The following is a 16547-nucleotide window of genomic DNA, read 5'->3' as shown; positions in this document are numbered from 1 at the left end:
TGTAAACTTCATGATATGCACAGGAAAACCTCGCTTAACGCGAATTCGATATGCATAGTAATCAGTTAGCTTGACTGAGTGAAATGATACTATTTCCCACTTTACGCGAGTGATTAATCAGCTAATGCGATTTTTTTTACATTATGTGAAATTTTTTGTCCCCAATCTTCAGTGAGCAGAAAAGCTGGAAATCATTAAGAGACATGAAAGTGGCGCTAATAATACAATGATTGTGCAAGATCTGGGATACAGCGAGTCTACAGTTTGGACTATATTAAAAAGAGCAAAGAATACAAAGAACAAGGAAAAGTTGCTACTGCTTCTTTAAGCATGTAAAACACCCGAAATAGAAGCCATTTAATGATCGAGATGGAGCATTTTCTATCACTCTGGATTGAGGATCATAACAAAAAAAAAAAATACCTCTTAGTACAGGGAATATTCAGGCAAAAACTGTCAATATTTTTACCTCATTCAAAGAGATCAAATTTCAAGAGGAATGTGAAAGCTTTACTGTTACTTTAGGATAGTTTGACAGTTTTAAAAATCGAACTGGACTGCATAATGTAAGAATAACTGGGGAATCTGCTAATGCTGATAAAGATTCTGCAGTCAAGTTTCCTGAAGAATTGTAAAGGATAATTCAGGAGGGTGATTACGATGATTGGCAAATATTCAATGTTGACGAAACTGGTCTCGTTTGGAAGCATAAGTAAACAAAAACTTTTCTAGCTAAAACTGAAGTATCTCAATCAGGATGGAAAGTATCTAAAGATCATCTTACGATTTTATTTGGAGGTAATGCAATGCAGAAGGCGACTTTAATAATTAACCACAAACTCAAGCTTATGTTAGTTTTCATGCACAAAATCTCAGATCTAATATTATTGAAGGGAGTGTCCTGGGTTCAATTCCCGTCGCCGACGCGAGGAGCTTAAGGATCTTCCTCAACCATAGCCAAGTTAGCCGCTCTTGGGCGTGGACAGTAGGGTTTTTTTCCCCAGTTTATCTTGGGGTTTTATCCTGCAAGCAGGCAAACCGGCCCTGTGAACACACAGATCTACAGCCATAAATACTTAACCCCCCGAGGGGGGCTCAACTCGCCCCAATAGGGACGGGGGAGAAAAGAGAGGAAACTCCATATGAATAAATAAATAAATTGAAGAAATCAGCACAAATAGAAAAGAATTTGGATTTAATGAACTGAATAATGAAGATGTGAGAAACTTGCTCGATTCCCATTGAGAACATTTAAGTGAAAATGATCTCCTTCAACTAGAAGTACAGCATGCATATGAAGAAGATAAGGAGTGCGAACACTAGCCAAAAGAACTTTGGCTAGTTTTCAATCACACTGAGTATGCTAAGGAAATTTTGTTTGATGCTGATCCTGATATGGAACGAAGCCTCAAAGTCCGCGAAATCTTGATAAAGCGATCACCAGCTATCGCAAATAGCACGACAAGATGAAAAAGTCAAGCATTATTCAAACATCTTGACTTAATTTTTTTGTAAAAATAGTAGCTCAATCAAATGTTTAGATATTAAATAAAAATTTAAGCAATTGATTTTTTATTAACTTTGAGGATTTTATCCTGTAATATAGCATACACTGTAATTTTTTTTCAAATTTACACTAACTGATGGATGAATTACAATTATTCATACTGTTTATTGCATTCGCTTAGCGCACATTAATTGATGGATTAATTAATCACGTTAAGCGAGGTCGTGTATATCTCTAAATGGTCATCATAAAAGTGAATATCAACTTTCTACAATACCAAGCTATGAAAGTAGCATTTCGATGCTGATATAAAGTCTCTAAAAGTTTACTTAATCTTTATACGTTGATATCAAATAGTTCCAAAGTTTCCAAAATATTCTCATCACTATCATTTCATGCCTCTGAAATATATTATATTTACATAACTGTCTAGTTATTAAATTAAAATGTCTCTGTTCATGGTTAAAAACAAAGAAAATTAAAAAAAAAACTGTTTTTCAACTTTTTTTCCCTCCTATTTCTGGGTTCTGATATTCTCTGAACTATTAGGTACTGCTACCCTTAGACCAAAGCAAGTAGGGTAAGTACCTTTCCCCGAGCCGCACAGAAAAATATATTTTTTGGAATAAAAATCCTAGATGAGTCTTTGACTCCTTGGTATAAAAAAAAAATATATATATATATATATATATATATATATATAAAAGCAAAGTCAATTTTCGATGTTTGCTTATAACTTGAGAAGGAACTGACCAATTTTTATGAAGCCTTGATCAATAGATAGAGGATGTTCCAAAGATAGTTTATGTGCATTTTCATCGATGCATACCTCCAGATTATGGAGTAGTGATTATTATTATCTTTATTTTTTTTTATTTTTTTTATTTTTTTATTTTATTTTTTTTTTTTTGACTTCCCTGAATGGCCTGCATGTGCATGTTCAACTAAATGTACTGGCTGAACTGCAGAAAATAGTAGAAATTCGTCTCAGTAGAAAATAGGCACATAATATGTGCGACAAAAATGGAGATCTCCACGAGATCTACAACAAACTGCGATAGCATATGTCTATCTTCAACAGGCAATTTACAATATGCAAAAAATCATAGTGTGCCAAGGTGCGACATGCTATTGAAGTAAATGAAGCAGCCGAGGCACAATGGTAGAAGCTTTATAGTGGGGGGAGTGGCTCGTCCTCCATAAAGGAGTACCATAAAGCACAAAAATACAGACATGAATCTCCCAGAATGTATTGTTTGAATGGAAAGATGAAGCTAAATGAAATCACAGCTCCTCCTTGACCATTATTATCACTCATTACAATGCAACATCCACAGTCTCATCAATTTATTGAAACTATTCCAGATTACAATTCTGCATTTCAAATGACATAATTTAGCGTGAAGCAAATAGTTGAAAGAGGGTTCATGCCTACTTTCAAGGTGCAAGGCCAAGCGTACCATTTGGCTGGAAGTTTGTTGCCAGTTGAACTAAATGATCATAAATTTTTACAAATTTATTTCATTTCAAACCTACACAAACAAGCAGCTTTCTGTTGTAGACAGATCACAGGATTGAACTCAGAAATTGTATTTGATTTACAAAGAATGTTACATCAGCATAATATATATATATTATGCTGGTTGGCCAAGTGGTTAGTGTATCTGCTCTCCAGCCAAAAGGCTGCGAGTTCGAATTCTGCCGTGGGCATTGGATGTTTGCAATTGTCTCTGAGAATACTAGTGGTGGTGGTGAACAGTAGATGGCGTTGGTGGATGAGGTTGAGTGGTGGAGATGGAGAGTTGTAAAGTAGGTGCCCTCCCTCGATGAGTCTTGGACTCCCTGGAGGTGTCAAATAATAATAATAATATACAAACTTTTAAGTTGGCTATAGAGAATGCTACCACAATGTGTAAGAACTAAGACTGGCCATACATGCAAACCAAGTACTGACAGGATATCACACAGGCAGATTCAATGCCCCACAGCTAATAAAGTAGTGAATGTCATTACTGGGCAGAATTTAACTGCAGAGACATAATCTTACATGGTCGCAACGACAGACTGAAACGGTTATGCGAGACGCATAGAACCTATGATGCACTCCAATATCCACTTTTATTTTGCAGAGGAGAGAATGACTATTGCATTGATTTAGCACAGATGAATCCAGGAAGTGGAGAACCTACTAGCAGAAAAACCGTTTCAGCAATGAATTTTTACGCGTATCTCATGGCGGTACAGATGGAAAATTTAAATCCACTACACAGATATGGTCAACTCATCAATCAATACATGTTGGAGGTTTAATGGAATATTATCAGCACTGAGAAAGGATTAAAACTAATTTTAATGCTTCCAATATTTCGTCTCAGTCACAGAGACATCTTCAGGGATTACAAAAAACTTTTTGTAACAACACACACACAAACACACACACACAAATACAATACAATGATAAGTAAAATAAGTGAGTGAAACTAAAGTCCTATCTAGGTGGGGTGTCCTCTATGGGCATTTGCAGGTGGCCTAGGATGTAAAGAGGGATCCTCTGATAATGTTTCCCAAATTTTGGGAAGTTTTATCCAACCGTATTTGTTTAAATTAGGTTGATTCTTGAGTGGAATCAACCTAATTGGTTGCATAAAACTTCCCAAAATTTGGGAAAAAAATTATCAGAGATCCCTCTATACATCCTAGGCCACCTGCAAATACCCATAGAAGGCACACCAGCTAGATAGGACTTTAGTTTCACTCACTTATTTTACTTATCATTGTATTGTATTTGTGTGTGTTGTTACAAAAAGTTTTTTGTAATCCCTGAAGATGTCTCTGTGACTGAGACGAAATATTGGAAGCATTAAAATTAGTATTAATCCTTTCTCATTGCTGATAACATTCCATTAAACCTCCAAAGTGAATTCTTCACAGCACTTTAGCCTCAACACACAGATTCTCATCAATCAATAGTGGACTGACATGTATGCTGAAATTGAGTCCAAGCATCTCATATACATACGTTTAAATCAATGTAAACTTCGGGTAGAAAATTACATACATCTCTGCGATACACTGCATACTGATGAAAATGCTTCAAATATTGACCAAATTCAAATATTGCCTTCTTTCATGGGAATCCCTGTTATTTCCACAAAAAGACTCAGGATTCAATGGTCTATGTTAGAGCATATGGTGACCTTGACCTCTTCATTACCTTTACATGCAACAGTAATTGGCCAGAGATTTTGAAAAATTTGCTACTCCGTAATAAGACTTATGACAGACATGTTATCATTGCAAGAGTTTTTCACAACAACTAAAGAAATTGATGAATTTCATTACAAAGCACGAGATTTTTGGAGCATGGAGGTGCTATATGTATTCAGTAGAATGGCAAAAAGGGGGATACCCACACACACTCAGATATTGATTTAGCTCGAAGATAAAATCAGGAGTCATGAAATCGATTCCATTATAAGCACCGAGATACCTTCTCCTCAATGTGACAAAGAACTGTTTGATATCATGACAAAGCATATGGTGCACAGCCCATGCAGACATGTTAATCCAAATTCACCATGCATGAAGTCAGGAAAGTGCATTAAGAGATATCCAAGATCATTTATCAATGAAATTCAAACAGGTGAGGATGGAAATCAATTGGAAAGAAACAAAAGTAATACACAGAAGCTTCTACAAGTCAGAGAGGTTGTTCCTGGAATCAACAGAAGCCTTGAAACATACTCCAAACCTTAACAAGTATGGCTGTATAAATCTACCAAAGATTTGGGAGACAGTCATCCTAAGACCAAATTAATATTTATTACTTTTATTTTTTTATCATTTGGACTACTATTTCAAAACTTTGATTTTTTTTTTTTTTTAACCTAGATGGCGCCATATTAGGACTTTATTCTTGTGTTGCACTGCTGCAATCACTTAAACTATCCCCACTGTTACACCGGATTGTGGTTGTCTTGCCTTTGTAACAAACTTTATGTTGTGTGCTCTGAAGATGCTGGATATAATACCAGCGAAATATTAGCTTTTAAGTTAATAAATAGTTATTTTCTTAACCATCTGTGTTCTTTTTATACTATGAAACCTATTACAACAGGTGAGGATGGATATTTCCAATATCATCAACATGCTCCTTCAAATGGTGGCCGAATTCTACCATACATAATAGTCAAGGAACTTTGAAATTGATAATCGCCATACAGTACCTTATAATCCGGTTTTGTCGCAAACTTTTAATGCACGTAAATGTTAAAATCTGCGGTTCCAGGAAATCCATCATATATGTATGCAAAATATCAAGAAGTACTCAGACCAAGCTAGATTTTGTTTGCAAAATGAACATACCAAGTAAATCTATACCAAATCGGACGATATATCAGTATCTCTGAAGCCGTTTGCTAGTGATTTACGACAAACATTGCCTGTCGTATTCCAGAACCAGGGCAGACGAAGTGAATGTTTGATTAAAGAAATCATCACTATGACATGATATAGAGAAGTTTTCTCTCAAAACCAATAGGCGTGTTCACCTACATGGAGACTCTGATGCACATTTTCTCCTAAAAATGAATAAAAATTGGCAATGGTGAAGTACAACAAACAGATGGAAAAATTATATTACCACAACTAAATATTGGGAAAATTGTCCAAACTGCAGATGAACTAAGGTGCAGTGTCTATCCATCTATTGAGAACATAATAGATAAGTCAGCTTCTTGGTTCAGGGAGAGAGCTATCCTCGCACCTCGAAATGATGCCATGTCAATAATGAACAAGTTGGTTCTTAATAGGGTTAATGGATCAGTTAGTGTTTACAAATCAGTAGATATTCCTGTGGATGTAGATGATGAAGTACATTTCCCCATGAAATTTTTAAATTCGTTTAATCCACCTGGATTGCCTGGTCACAAAATTAAGCTGAAAATAGATGTTCCTATTATGTTACTCTGAAATCTGCACTCTCCAAATCTTTGTAATGGAACTAGGCTACAAGTAAAATCATTGAAACGAATATGATAATAGGTGTGATATTTACAGGTCCTGGTATCAGAAAAATTGTCATTCCTCAGATACCCCTCATTCCTTCAAACTACCTATTTGCATTCAAATGTTACAATTTCCAATAAGAGTTTGCCTTGCAATGCCAGTTAATAAAGCACAAGGACAGACCCTTAGATGTGCAGGCTTAGATTTAAGAGGCAGATGTTTCAGACAAGGACAGTTATATGTAGCATGTTCTTGAGTTAAGTCTTGAGAATTTAATTATTTTTTGTTGAGGATGATGAAACTTCTGTTATTTACAAAGAAGTGTTATAATGCTCACAATTCTACACCATGATGAAAGCACCAGCAATAAATACTCAAGTAAATACCCTTTAGTGAATCGTTGGCAGTATAAGTTCACCTCAGCAAAGCAGGAGGACTCGGCATGAAATATATGAAGAGTTCTGTAAATGCTTTATGTTAAATAATTGTTAGTTTAAGTGCCTTTTATGGTACATATTATTACGATACTTCATTAGCTGTGTGCACAATGAATCTGCCTGAGTGATATCCTATCGGTACTCAGTTTGCATGTATGGCCAGTCTTAGTTCTTGCACATTGGTAGCATTCTCTATAGCCAACTTAAAAGTTTTTTTTTGTATGTGTGTGTATATATATATATATAATGCTGATGTAACCTTGTAAATCAAATACAATTTCGGAGTTCAATTCTGTGATCTGTCTACAACAGAAACCTGCTTGTTCGTGTAGGTTTGAAATGAAATAAATTTGTAAAAATGTATGATTGTTTGGTTCAACTGTCAACAAACTTTCAGCCAAATGGTACACTTGGTCTTGCACCTTGAAAGTAGGCATGAACCCTCTTTCAACTATTTGCTTCACACTAAATGAAATGCAGAATTGTAAGCTGGAATCTGTGGATGTTGCATTGTAATCAGTGATAATAATGGTCCAGGAGGAGCTGTGATTTCATTTAGTTTCGCCTTTCCATTCAAACACAGTCTAGAAGATTCATGTCTGTATTTAATTGCTTTCCAAAAGCTGACATACTACAATCATAGTACTGATCACAAGTGTTGAATCGTGAAATATCTTATATTACAATTTTAAGAGAAAGCAGACCATTCCTTATTATTCCAAGAAATTTCAATAATTTCATGTTTATTTTATTTAAATATGACTTGCTGCACGCATTGAGCAACTTACAGAACTTGCTTTTTGTTGTGGCATATTCGGGAAAAAAAAAAAAAATGTACTAATAATTATAAAATTTACTACTAATCTAATAATAAAACTACTAATAAACTACAATATTAATATAATGATATTATTATAATAATAACAATGGTAATAACGAATGAACTTCGCAAAATAGTGGCCAGATATTGTTAAACTGCAATACAGAAAGGCAAGCTATTCACTACACGTATACCATGAACAGGATGCTTTTGACTCACACCAGCTCTTGTGTTAGGCCATGGTTTCTTGCCTGAGTAGGGTAAACCTCTCCCTTCCATAGAGCACTAACCAATATACCTCGGCCACTTCATCTGCTTTAATAGCATGTTGCACCTTAACACACTATGATATTTTGCATATTGTAAATCAACTATAGAAGATAGACATATGCTGTTGCACAGCCTTTTGTATATCTCATCAAGATCTACATTTTTGTTGCAACTATTTTCTATAGTCCAGCCAGTACATTGAGTTGAACACACGAGGGCAGGTCGTGGAAGGAAGGGGGTGAAAAAAAAATGAATCACTGCTTCATAATCTGGAGGTGTGTATTGATGAAAATGCACATAAACCATCTTTGGAACATCCTCTATCTATTGGTGAAGACATCAAAATTGGTCAATTTGATTGAGTTATAAGCAGACATCAAAAATGGGCTTTGCTTTACATATACATATATATATATGTGTGTGTGTGTGTGATTACAGTAAAAAAAAAAAGGGGGGGAAACATTAACCATAGAATGGCAAGGTTATAGTACATATTTTTAAAGGCAAACAATTATCAAAATTTCCAGTGAAAGTTTCTTTTAAAAAGAGCATTTTTTTTATATTATGTTTTTCAAGCCACCATATTATATATATCTGAGATTTAGTTGAAGTTTATCAGCACTTGAGACTTTGTCCACTAATAACTATTAATAGGATTCACAGACCAAAAAAACTTAATAGTCAGTTTTTTTTTTTTTAATATTAAACCCACACATGAAATGTTTCAAACCTACAGCACATTAGCAGTTTTTCAAGTTTGAATACCCATATTGAAAACAGCAAGTCTTTTAGTGAATTGGGATTTAGAAAATTTTAAACTTATTTCATATTTTATATTCATGATTGACAATTTAAAATATTTTTGTTGTTTGAAATATTCAGTTAAAATATAAAAATTATTAATTTTCATGAATTCAATTTTGATTTCTAATCCAAGTTCACAAATTCCAATAATTACTAAGAATACTATTATTATAGTGAAATAACAATGGAAATGAACAAGACTTGCAACAACAAAATAACATCTTTCATATGTTTGAGCACATCTTCCAAAGCAAATCTTTAATGGTTTATAAAGATGTTTCACTATAGCCAAATGCTTTATAATAAAGTTAACAACATGCTTCTTTCCCAAGCATCACTGAACAGTTTAGGGAAAGTTTACTGTGACAACTGTTTAATTGCCGGCCTGGTTGGCCGAGTGGTTAGCGTATCTGCTTTCCAGCCAAAAGACTGCAGGTTCAAATCCTGCTATGGGCATGGATGTTTGTTTGTGAAAATACTAGTGGTGGTGGTTGATGGTAGATGACTATGGTGTAGATCAGGGATGTCCAAAGCACGGCCCGCGGTGTGATTTTGTGGACTTGCCTGTGGGTTTTGATTTTCACGAGGAAAAAATAAAATAATTTGAATCGAATGCGTATTAGATATTTTAATTCTATCACTAATCGATAATCTTCTTGATGTTGATAATTTTATTTGGTGTTTTTACATCACTATATAACCAAGTGTTTTTCAAATTATGTATGTGAAAGAAGCATTCTTACATTGTTTTTGTTCCAACGCACATGCTCTGGGCACTCACGGAGAATGTGAACGCATGATTAGTGCGCAATTAGTGTTGTTCGTTTGTTCAGCTTTCAAGGTTGTGTGGCTGCTGTTCACCAAATTACTAGATATGCATTGTGATGTAGCCCTCAGATAATTTTTTTTTTCTAATGTGGCCCTCGGATTATCTAAGGTTGGATAACCCTAGTGTAGATGATGAAGGTAGTTGCGGCTGGTGGAGACGGAGAGTTGTAGAGTAGGTACCCTACCTCGATGAGTCTTTGGACTTCCTGAAGGTGTTATGTAATAATAATAACTGCAGTGCATTTGCATTCGTTTGTTGATCTGATAATCCATTTGATGTTTTTCTGGTAATTTTTAATCATTTCTCCATCAAGGATAATTTAGGATCTTCTTTCTCAATTTTTGTGTGCATTTAATTAAAATAGAGGTTTTATATTGCTGTCAGACTAATGAAACCTTATAAAATGAACCAATAGGAGGAGAATATACGGGTGCTTTGAGCGTTTGTCACTTCCTATAAGGTTCAGCTAGGGAAACCTCAGTATGGCAGCAGTGTATTCCCACAAGCTCTCTAGTCAATTTTTGCACAAGACTTTTAGTAAAATAAAAGCTTTGAAATGATGCTGGATTTAATATCCACTTAATTTATATGAGGTTTTATATCTTTTTTAAATGGAGTACAATTAAAAAAAACAAAATGAGATTATGAATTGTAAAATAATGTGTATAATTAAGTGCAAATTAAGATTTCACAAATTAATTTATTTACAAAAAGTAAATTACTTACAATCAAATTTGTTTCAAAAAAAAAGTTACTTTAAAAATTAATTTCAATTTATCAAAGAAAAATAATTTTTGTAAATTTTTAGACTAACTTGACAGATTAGACTAGAATTGGCTTCAGACTCATCAAGTCCAAAAACACCAAGTCTTCCCAAATCCTGGGTACAAGAAATGAAGGAGAAAGGAATCTACTGACATGTTTCTTGAACAGCTGAAGGTTGCAGTCTTCAAGGAAGATGAGAGTGAGGGAGGCTGTTCCAAAGTACAGAGGTGAATGGAATGAAAGAGGAAGAAGAGAAGTTGGTTCAGTAGGTTTGAAGCTGGACAGTAAGTAGATGTTGACCAGTAACTGCTCATGTATTCTTAGTCTTGGCAGAATGGAAAACATTCATAAATCTCACTATATTAATGTTTTTAATAAACACATGACAGATTGTTTTGGATTTACGACCAAAGCAGTTCAGGCTATGAGTCCAGTGTATTAAATGTCTTAATTGCTGGTGCGTTCTTCTAACTCGTTTGTCTATTTTGCATGATGGGGAAGAAAAAAAAAATCGAGAAGGAAAAAACCCTGCCATACGGAGATGTGTGCAATAACTGGATGCTATTTGAAGGCACTAAGAGAGTTTAAACTCTGACAGAAATTTCAGAAATTGTGATTTTCACTTTGTGACCAGTCATTTTTATAGATGCTTGCCATTCTAGGATTAAAATAGTTGAATTGCAACCCCCCCCACACACACACACTCGCACATTAGGTAACTCCTGAGTACTACTGATTCACATATATCTCAAGAATAAACACATCAGATAATCAAATGTATTTACCTATTAAATACAATGTCGCTGTTGGCATATTTTTCTAATTTTGCTACTGGTGGAAGTGGATCATCAGGATTTGAAACTAACTCATCCTCCAAACTTCCTTGATCAAGATCATCATCTTGTTTTGTTGCTAGATTTTCTTCTTCTTCTTCTTCTTCCTGGGACATGCCTGAATCTAAAAACCAAATAACAATAATGCAACCCAAATGTTTAACAAAATCATGTATGCTTTGCTATTTTATTATATGATAATATATAATTACACATTTGAATCATCTGATGCTGTATGAAATTTAACTTGAATAAATATGTAATAAATATACTTTTATTTATTATTAATTATTACCTTCAAGGGATATAGTGCACACTATAGAAATGATAGTACTACATGATTTAAGTTTGCTAATATTATTAGCAGCTTCCTATAAACAATTTTCTTCCAAAATTAATGTATCATTTGTCAAGAGTCACATGTAATATTTGGTCTTCAATTGCAACATTTTTAACTACATCTATATATCTGCCTAGATCTTGCACATTCTCTAGGTCTTTTTCTTACCATACTGGCAACAAACTGTCATGCATACCTTACGTTCCCATTTCGCCTAAGTTTATATGCAAAAGTTTTACTTTTTTAGTTTTAGTTTATATATTTTTGATAATATATAATTTGAGTTTAGTTTGCGATTAGAAGTTCAGCTTTACAAATGAATTAAAAAAACTGCACACAAAGCCTCCATAGAGGATTTTTTTTAATGACAATTCTACACATAATAGTACATAATTACTATGGATGGATGGAAAACTGAAGGAGAAAGCTTTTCTTATTTCAAACAGTAATTGGGTCCATAAACTAGTATAATTAGTATGGTTCCCATTCACTGAATGAAAAATCTTAATGAATTCAGCTGGCAGAATGTTTCCTACAGAAACTAGAAATGATCTAAAGGCTTGAGTGAAGAGTAAGAAAATCTGATTCTGCAAGTTTACAATTGAACTGTGAAGGGGTAGTGACTGGCCACTGCACTGACAATTCTTTAATGGTGATCAGAGAAATATCTGCAGAAAATGCATACTGCAGAACCTGAACATCTACTTAAAAGAGAGTGAAGTGAGACAGGAGTTTTTAGGGTGCTCTAGCAGTACCAATCCAAATATGAAAAATAGTATTCAATGGTTGGATAGTTTCTTTAGGGAGTTAAGACTTGTTCAGTAGTAAAGGTTGACATGAAAGCCTGGTTTACAGTCAGCTGGACAAAAGAGAGCAAATGAAAGAATACAGTTTCCAGCATTAACTGCAAAATTTAAGGATAAACTATCACATGTAATGCACCATGATATCAGAGAAAAGCTAGCAATCCAGTAGAGCAAAAGACAGAAGGATACCATAAGACAGGGCTAACCAAACAGGCCTTGGTAACACACACACACACAGTCTTGGAAGAATCAAGAGCAGTTACTTGAGTCTCCAAATGTTTGCATGCCACAAGTCCAGGGTGGGCAAGATGATCTAATGGTACAGCAGAAAACTGGAGTTTTAGTTCTTACCTAAATAAATTAATTAAATCAACTAGTTTCATCACCTGAAGGAGAACTTGTGACTTCTTTAGAGTTAAATACATCAAAACAAATATAAATACAAAGATCATGAATTTGATTAAATGCCAAAAAACTGTTACAATACAAATAGTCGAGTTCATGCTAGACAGTAAATGTAAAAATGCACGACATGCATTAGCTGTCTGAGATTTGTGATCGAAAGTGACTGTTGACAAAATTGAAATCTTTATGTTGAAAGATTTAATGAAAAATTTCCATATATCACTTAGTGTCAATCCTTGCTTTTCATTCAGCGATCTGTGCAAATGGATGCAAACACATTCCCTCAGAAGTCGGGAATAAAAGTTCTCTTCTAAATAAAGCATGGCTGAAGGGTTCCAACTGCACAGTTGGTATTAGAAGTATAGCTGGCCAACCCAGATAGATCTGTCTTTTCTTTTATGGTCAACATCCACAACATTTTCCTTCTTTCTCACCTCAAATCCATGGCTTGTGTGTCCTATGTAGACCAAACCCCAAAAACATGGAATTCTATATACCAGAGTATTTGCCAAAAAGTGTGCTGCCTTTAGGAGACCTCAAGAGGTTATGAACAATTTGAACGTTTAAAAGTTATTCTGATGTTGCAATCTTTGAAAAATATGCTACTTTGATTGATAAACTTCCAATATATGATATTGTCATGGAGTCTCTCTATTGGATATTCTGGTTATTGGGAACAGGATTCAAAATTCAAAAGGAATTTTGAATTTTGAATCCTATTCCCAATTGAATCATTATGATTCAACCTATGTTGAATCATAATCAACACTAAATTCTTTAGTGTTGATTATGCCTAATTTTTGAGAAGGGTGGTGAAGAGATGAGGCATGAAGATAACATTCTGTATGTGAAGATTTATGATACTTATCAAAAGTAATAACACTTTCAAGCTTTTAGTGATGAAATCATCAAGAAAAGGGAGTTTTTTCAATTTTCTCAAGCTCTAATGTAAAATTGATAGCAGGTTTGTAGTCAATGCATGAGCACAAACCTTCAGCACAATGAAAAAATGCCATTAGACTGGGAGATTTAAAACTGACTGGACAAGATTCCATCAAGAAATGACTGAGTTTATAATACCAAGCTAAAATTTTTTTTGACTCTTTTCTGCAATGCTTATGATTTGCATACCCATCAAGATTTCACTTATGAACAACTTGATCTTTCAAGCATGAGTATTTTGAGTTTCTGACTGGTCTTTGATGACAACCAAGAGTCTTGAAAAACAGATCTCAAACTAGCAAAATGTTTTAAGTTTCAATATTTCGTGTATTTTATGTCCAAGTTTGACGACAACTTGGCAAAGCTTTGTATTTAATCACTTTCGAAAGGCAAGTTCCATTTTCCTGCTTGACTATAAAATTACAACCTATGTTTCCTTTTTGTTTAGCCAAAATTTTTTAATGCTAAGTTGGACCTTTCTGACTCTTTTCTATAATGCTTATGGTTTGTGTAATGATCAAAATTTCCTTACAAAAAATAGAACTTTCAAGCATGAGTTATTTAAATATTCTGGATTTTATCCTGGTTTTGGTCTTAGTGAGTTGGAAGAATGACAATAGATCTTTTTAGATTACTTACCGCGGCTCTTTGAACACTTTAATAAATATTAGTGAATAAATGTTTGTGCGACTTGGGTTACCAAACAAGGGTCACTAAAGTGTCTAGGAAGGGTAAACTATTGTTATTTTCCTTTTCCATCATAAACTGGATTCTTGGATGTAGACTATTGAGGTGACCGAGGAAGGAATCTAATGGAGAATAACAATAGTTTACCCTTCCAAGACACCTTAGTAACACGCCTTCCTAATGGTAACCTTTCTTTCTCTGTATATAGAAAACCTACTCATACAGGCAGATACATTCACAAACTCTCCCACCACCACCCCTCCCAGCAATATGGCATTATTAAAACTCTGACCAATAGGGCACACAATCTTTGTACCAGTAAAATTGCCCTTTCAACTGAACTCAAAACACATACACAACACCTTCCTTTCCAATAGCTATAATGACTAAAGAATTAAAAAATAATCAAGTCCTTCTCCATTCCCCGACCATCTCTTAAGAAGGACTTCAGAAATGCCATCACCATTCCTTACATCCGTGGTACTTCAGAAAAAATAGCCAGAAGCCAGATCATTAAAAAAGTACAACCTCCATACAGCTTTTAAGCCCCGCTGTAAACTTGCTACCCTTATCCACTCCACTAAAGACCAGCTCCCTCCTCTTTCAGTGCCTGGTGTATATAGAGTACCTTGTTCCTGTAAATGTGCCTACTTCGGACAAACAGGCAGGTCAGCATCCATCCGGTTAGAAGAATGCAGTTCTTACATCTGCAAACATGATTATGGTCAATCTGGCCTTGCAGACCATGTTTTGGTTACATCCCACAGGATCTCCTGGGAAAAAACTACCATGCTACACACCATAGTGAATTCAAAAAAGAAAGACTATTCTTTGAATCTGCATCTGCACTCAGGAATCAACCTAATTTAAACAAATATGGTTGCACTAAACTTCCCAAAATTTGGGAAACTTTAATTATCAGAGATCCCTCTTTACATCCCAGGCCACCTGCAAATGCCCATAGAGGGCACACCACCTAGATAGGACTTTAGGACTTCACTTTGTATTGTATTTGTGTGTGTGTTGTTACAAAAAGTTTTTGTAATCCCCAAAGATGTCTCTGTGATGGAGATGAAATATTGGAAGTATTAAAATGAGTTTTAATCCTTTCTCAGTGCGTTAATATTCCATTAAACCTCTAGCATGAATTCTTCACAGCACTTAAGCCTCAACACACGTAAATGATAATGGTGGGATTAGATACCACATGTATTACAGTATTCCTGCAATACATCTAGCATCATTCCTGTAATTCTAGCACTATTCAAAAAGTTTTCCTAATTTTGATGGAAATTAGGAGCTATTAGAAAGAGTTTAGAAATTGACTCAAGTGGATCTAGTCTTTGGAATACAGATATGACAGATACAGACAGAATGAGGCAATGCAATTTGCAGAGACTCTTGAATAAGGGGGGGGGGGAGAGAAGATGATTTAGACATAAATTGGTAAGGATTATTACCAAGTTAAAGCATTTTGCTCAACTCTTCATACCATCGCATCCTCTTCAGTTTCCAGGGATGGCCGTTTGTTCCATCCCTATTTTGCATAGAATAAGGACAGGAGCATAAGGAAAGTGAGAGTAAGGAAGGAGCAAGTTTGTTGAATGAAGTGTCTGATAAGTGCCTGAAAGTGTGCCAAATGCCAACATGTTGAATGAGTTTAAAGAACAGATTTATGAGCTTTGTGTGTGTGGGGGGGGGGGGGGGAGACAGTGTGTACCTTCCAAAAAGAATCTTTAGATTATCATGTTGGAGGCTTAATGAATTGTATACAGCATTTGGAAAGGATTACAACAGATTTTAATACTTCCTATATTTCATCTCAGTCACTGAGACATCTTCAGCAATTACAAAAAAACTAATGTAACATATACACAAATACCACACAATACCAATCTTCAGAAGTTTAATGCAATCATATTTATTTAGATTTGGTTGATTTCTGAAAGCTGCTGCAGATTCTAAAAATAGTCTCTCTTTTTTGAATTTGCTGTAGTGGAGCATGGTGGTTTTTTCCCCAAGAGATCCTGTGTGTTGTATCCAAGACATAGTCAGCCAGGCCTGATTGACCATAGTCATGGTTGCAGATGTACAA

At 34.8% G+C, this 16547-nt stretch overlaps 1 protein-coding gene across 1 annotated transcript in view; it reads right to left on the bottom strand.

Moving 5' to 3' along the window:
- The window catches only part of LOC150103428 (serine/threonine-protein phosphatase 4 regulatory subunit 1-like), a 649146-nt gene that overhangs the window by 492209 nt on the left and 140390 nt on the right, over nt 1-16547 (bottom strand). Inside the window, exon 2 of the mRNA XM_090398478.1 lies at nt 11225-11396. Coding sequence (XP_090254604.1) covers nt 11225-11396 — 172 coding nt within the window. The remainder of the gene's footprint in view (nt 1-11224; nt 11397-16547) is intronic.

The sequence above is a fragment of the Typopeltis vanoorti genome, chromosome 9 (genome assembly GCF_054136105.1).
Source record: "Typopeltis vanoorti isolate ZY-2024b chromosome 9, IOZ_Tvanoo_1.0, whole genome shotgun sequence".
Classification (NCBI taxonomy): domain Eukaryota; kingdom Metazoa; phylum Arthropoda; class Arachnida; order Uropygi; family Thelyphonidae; genus Typopeltis; species Typopeltis vanoorti.
The sequence above is the reverse complement of the archived record's forward strand: the minus strand, read 5'-3'. Positions and strand labels throughout refer to the sequence as shown.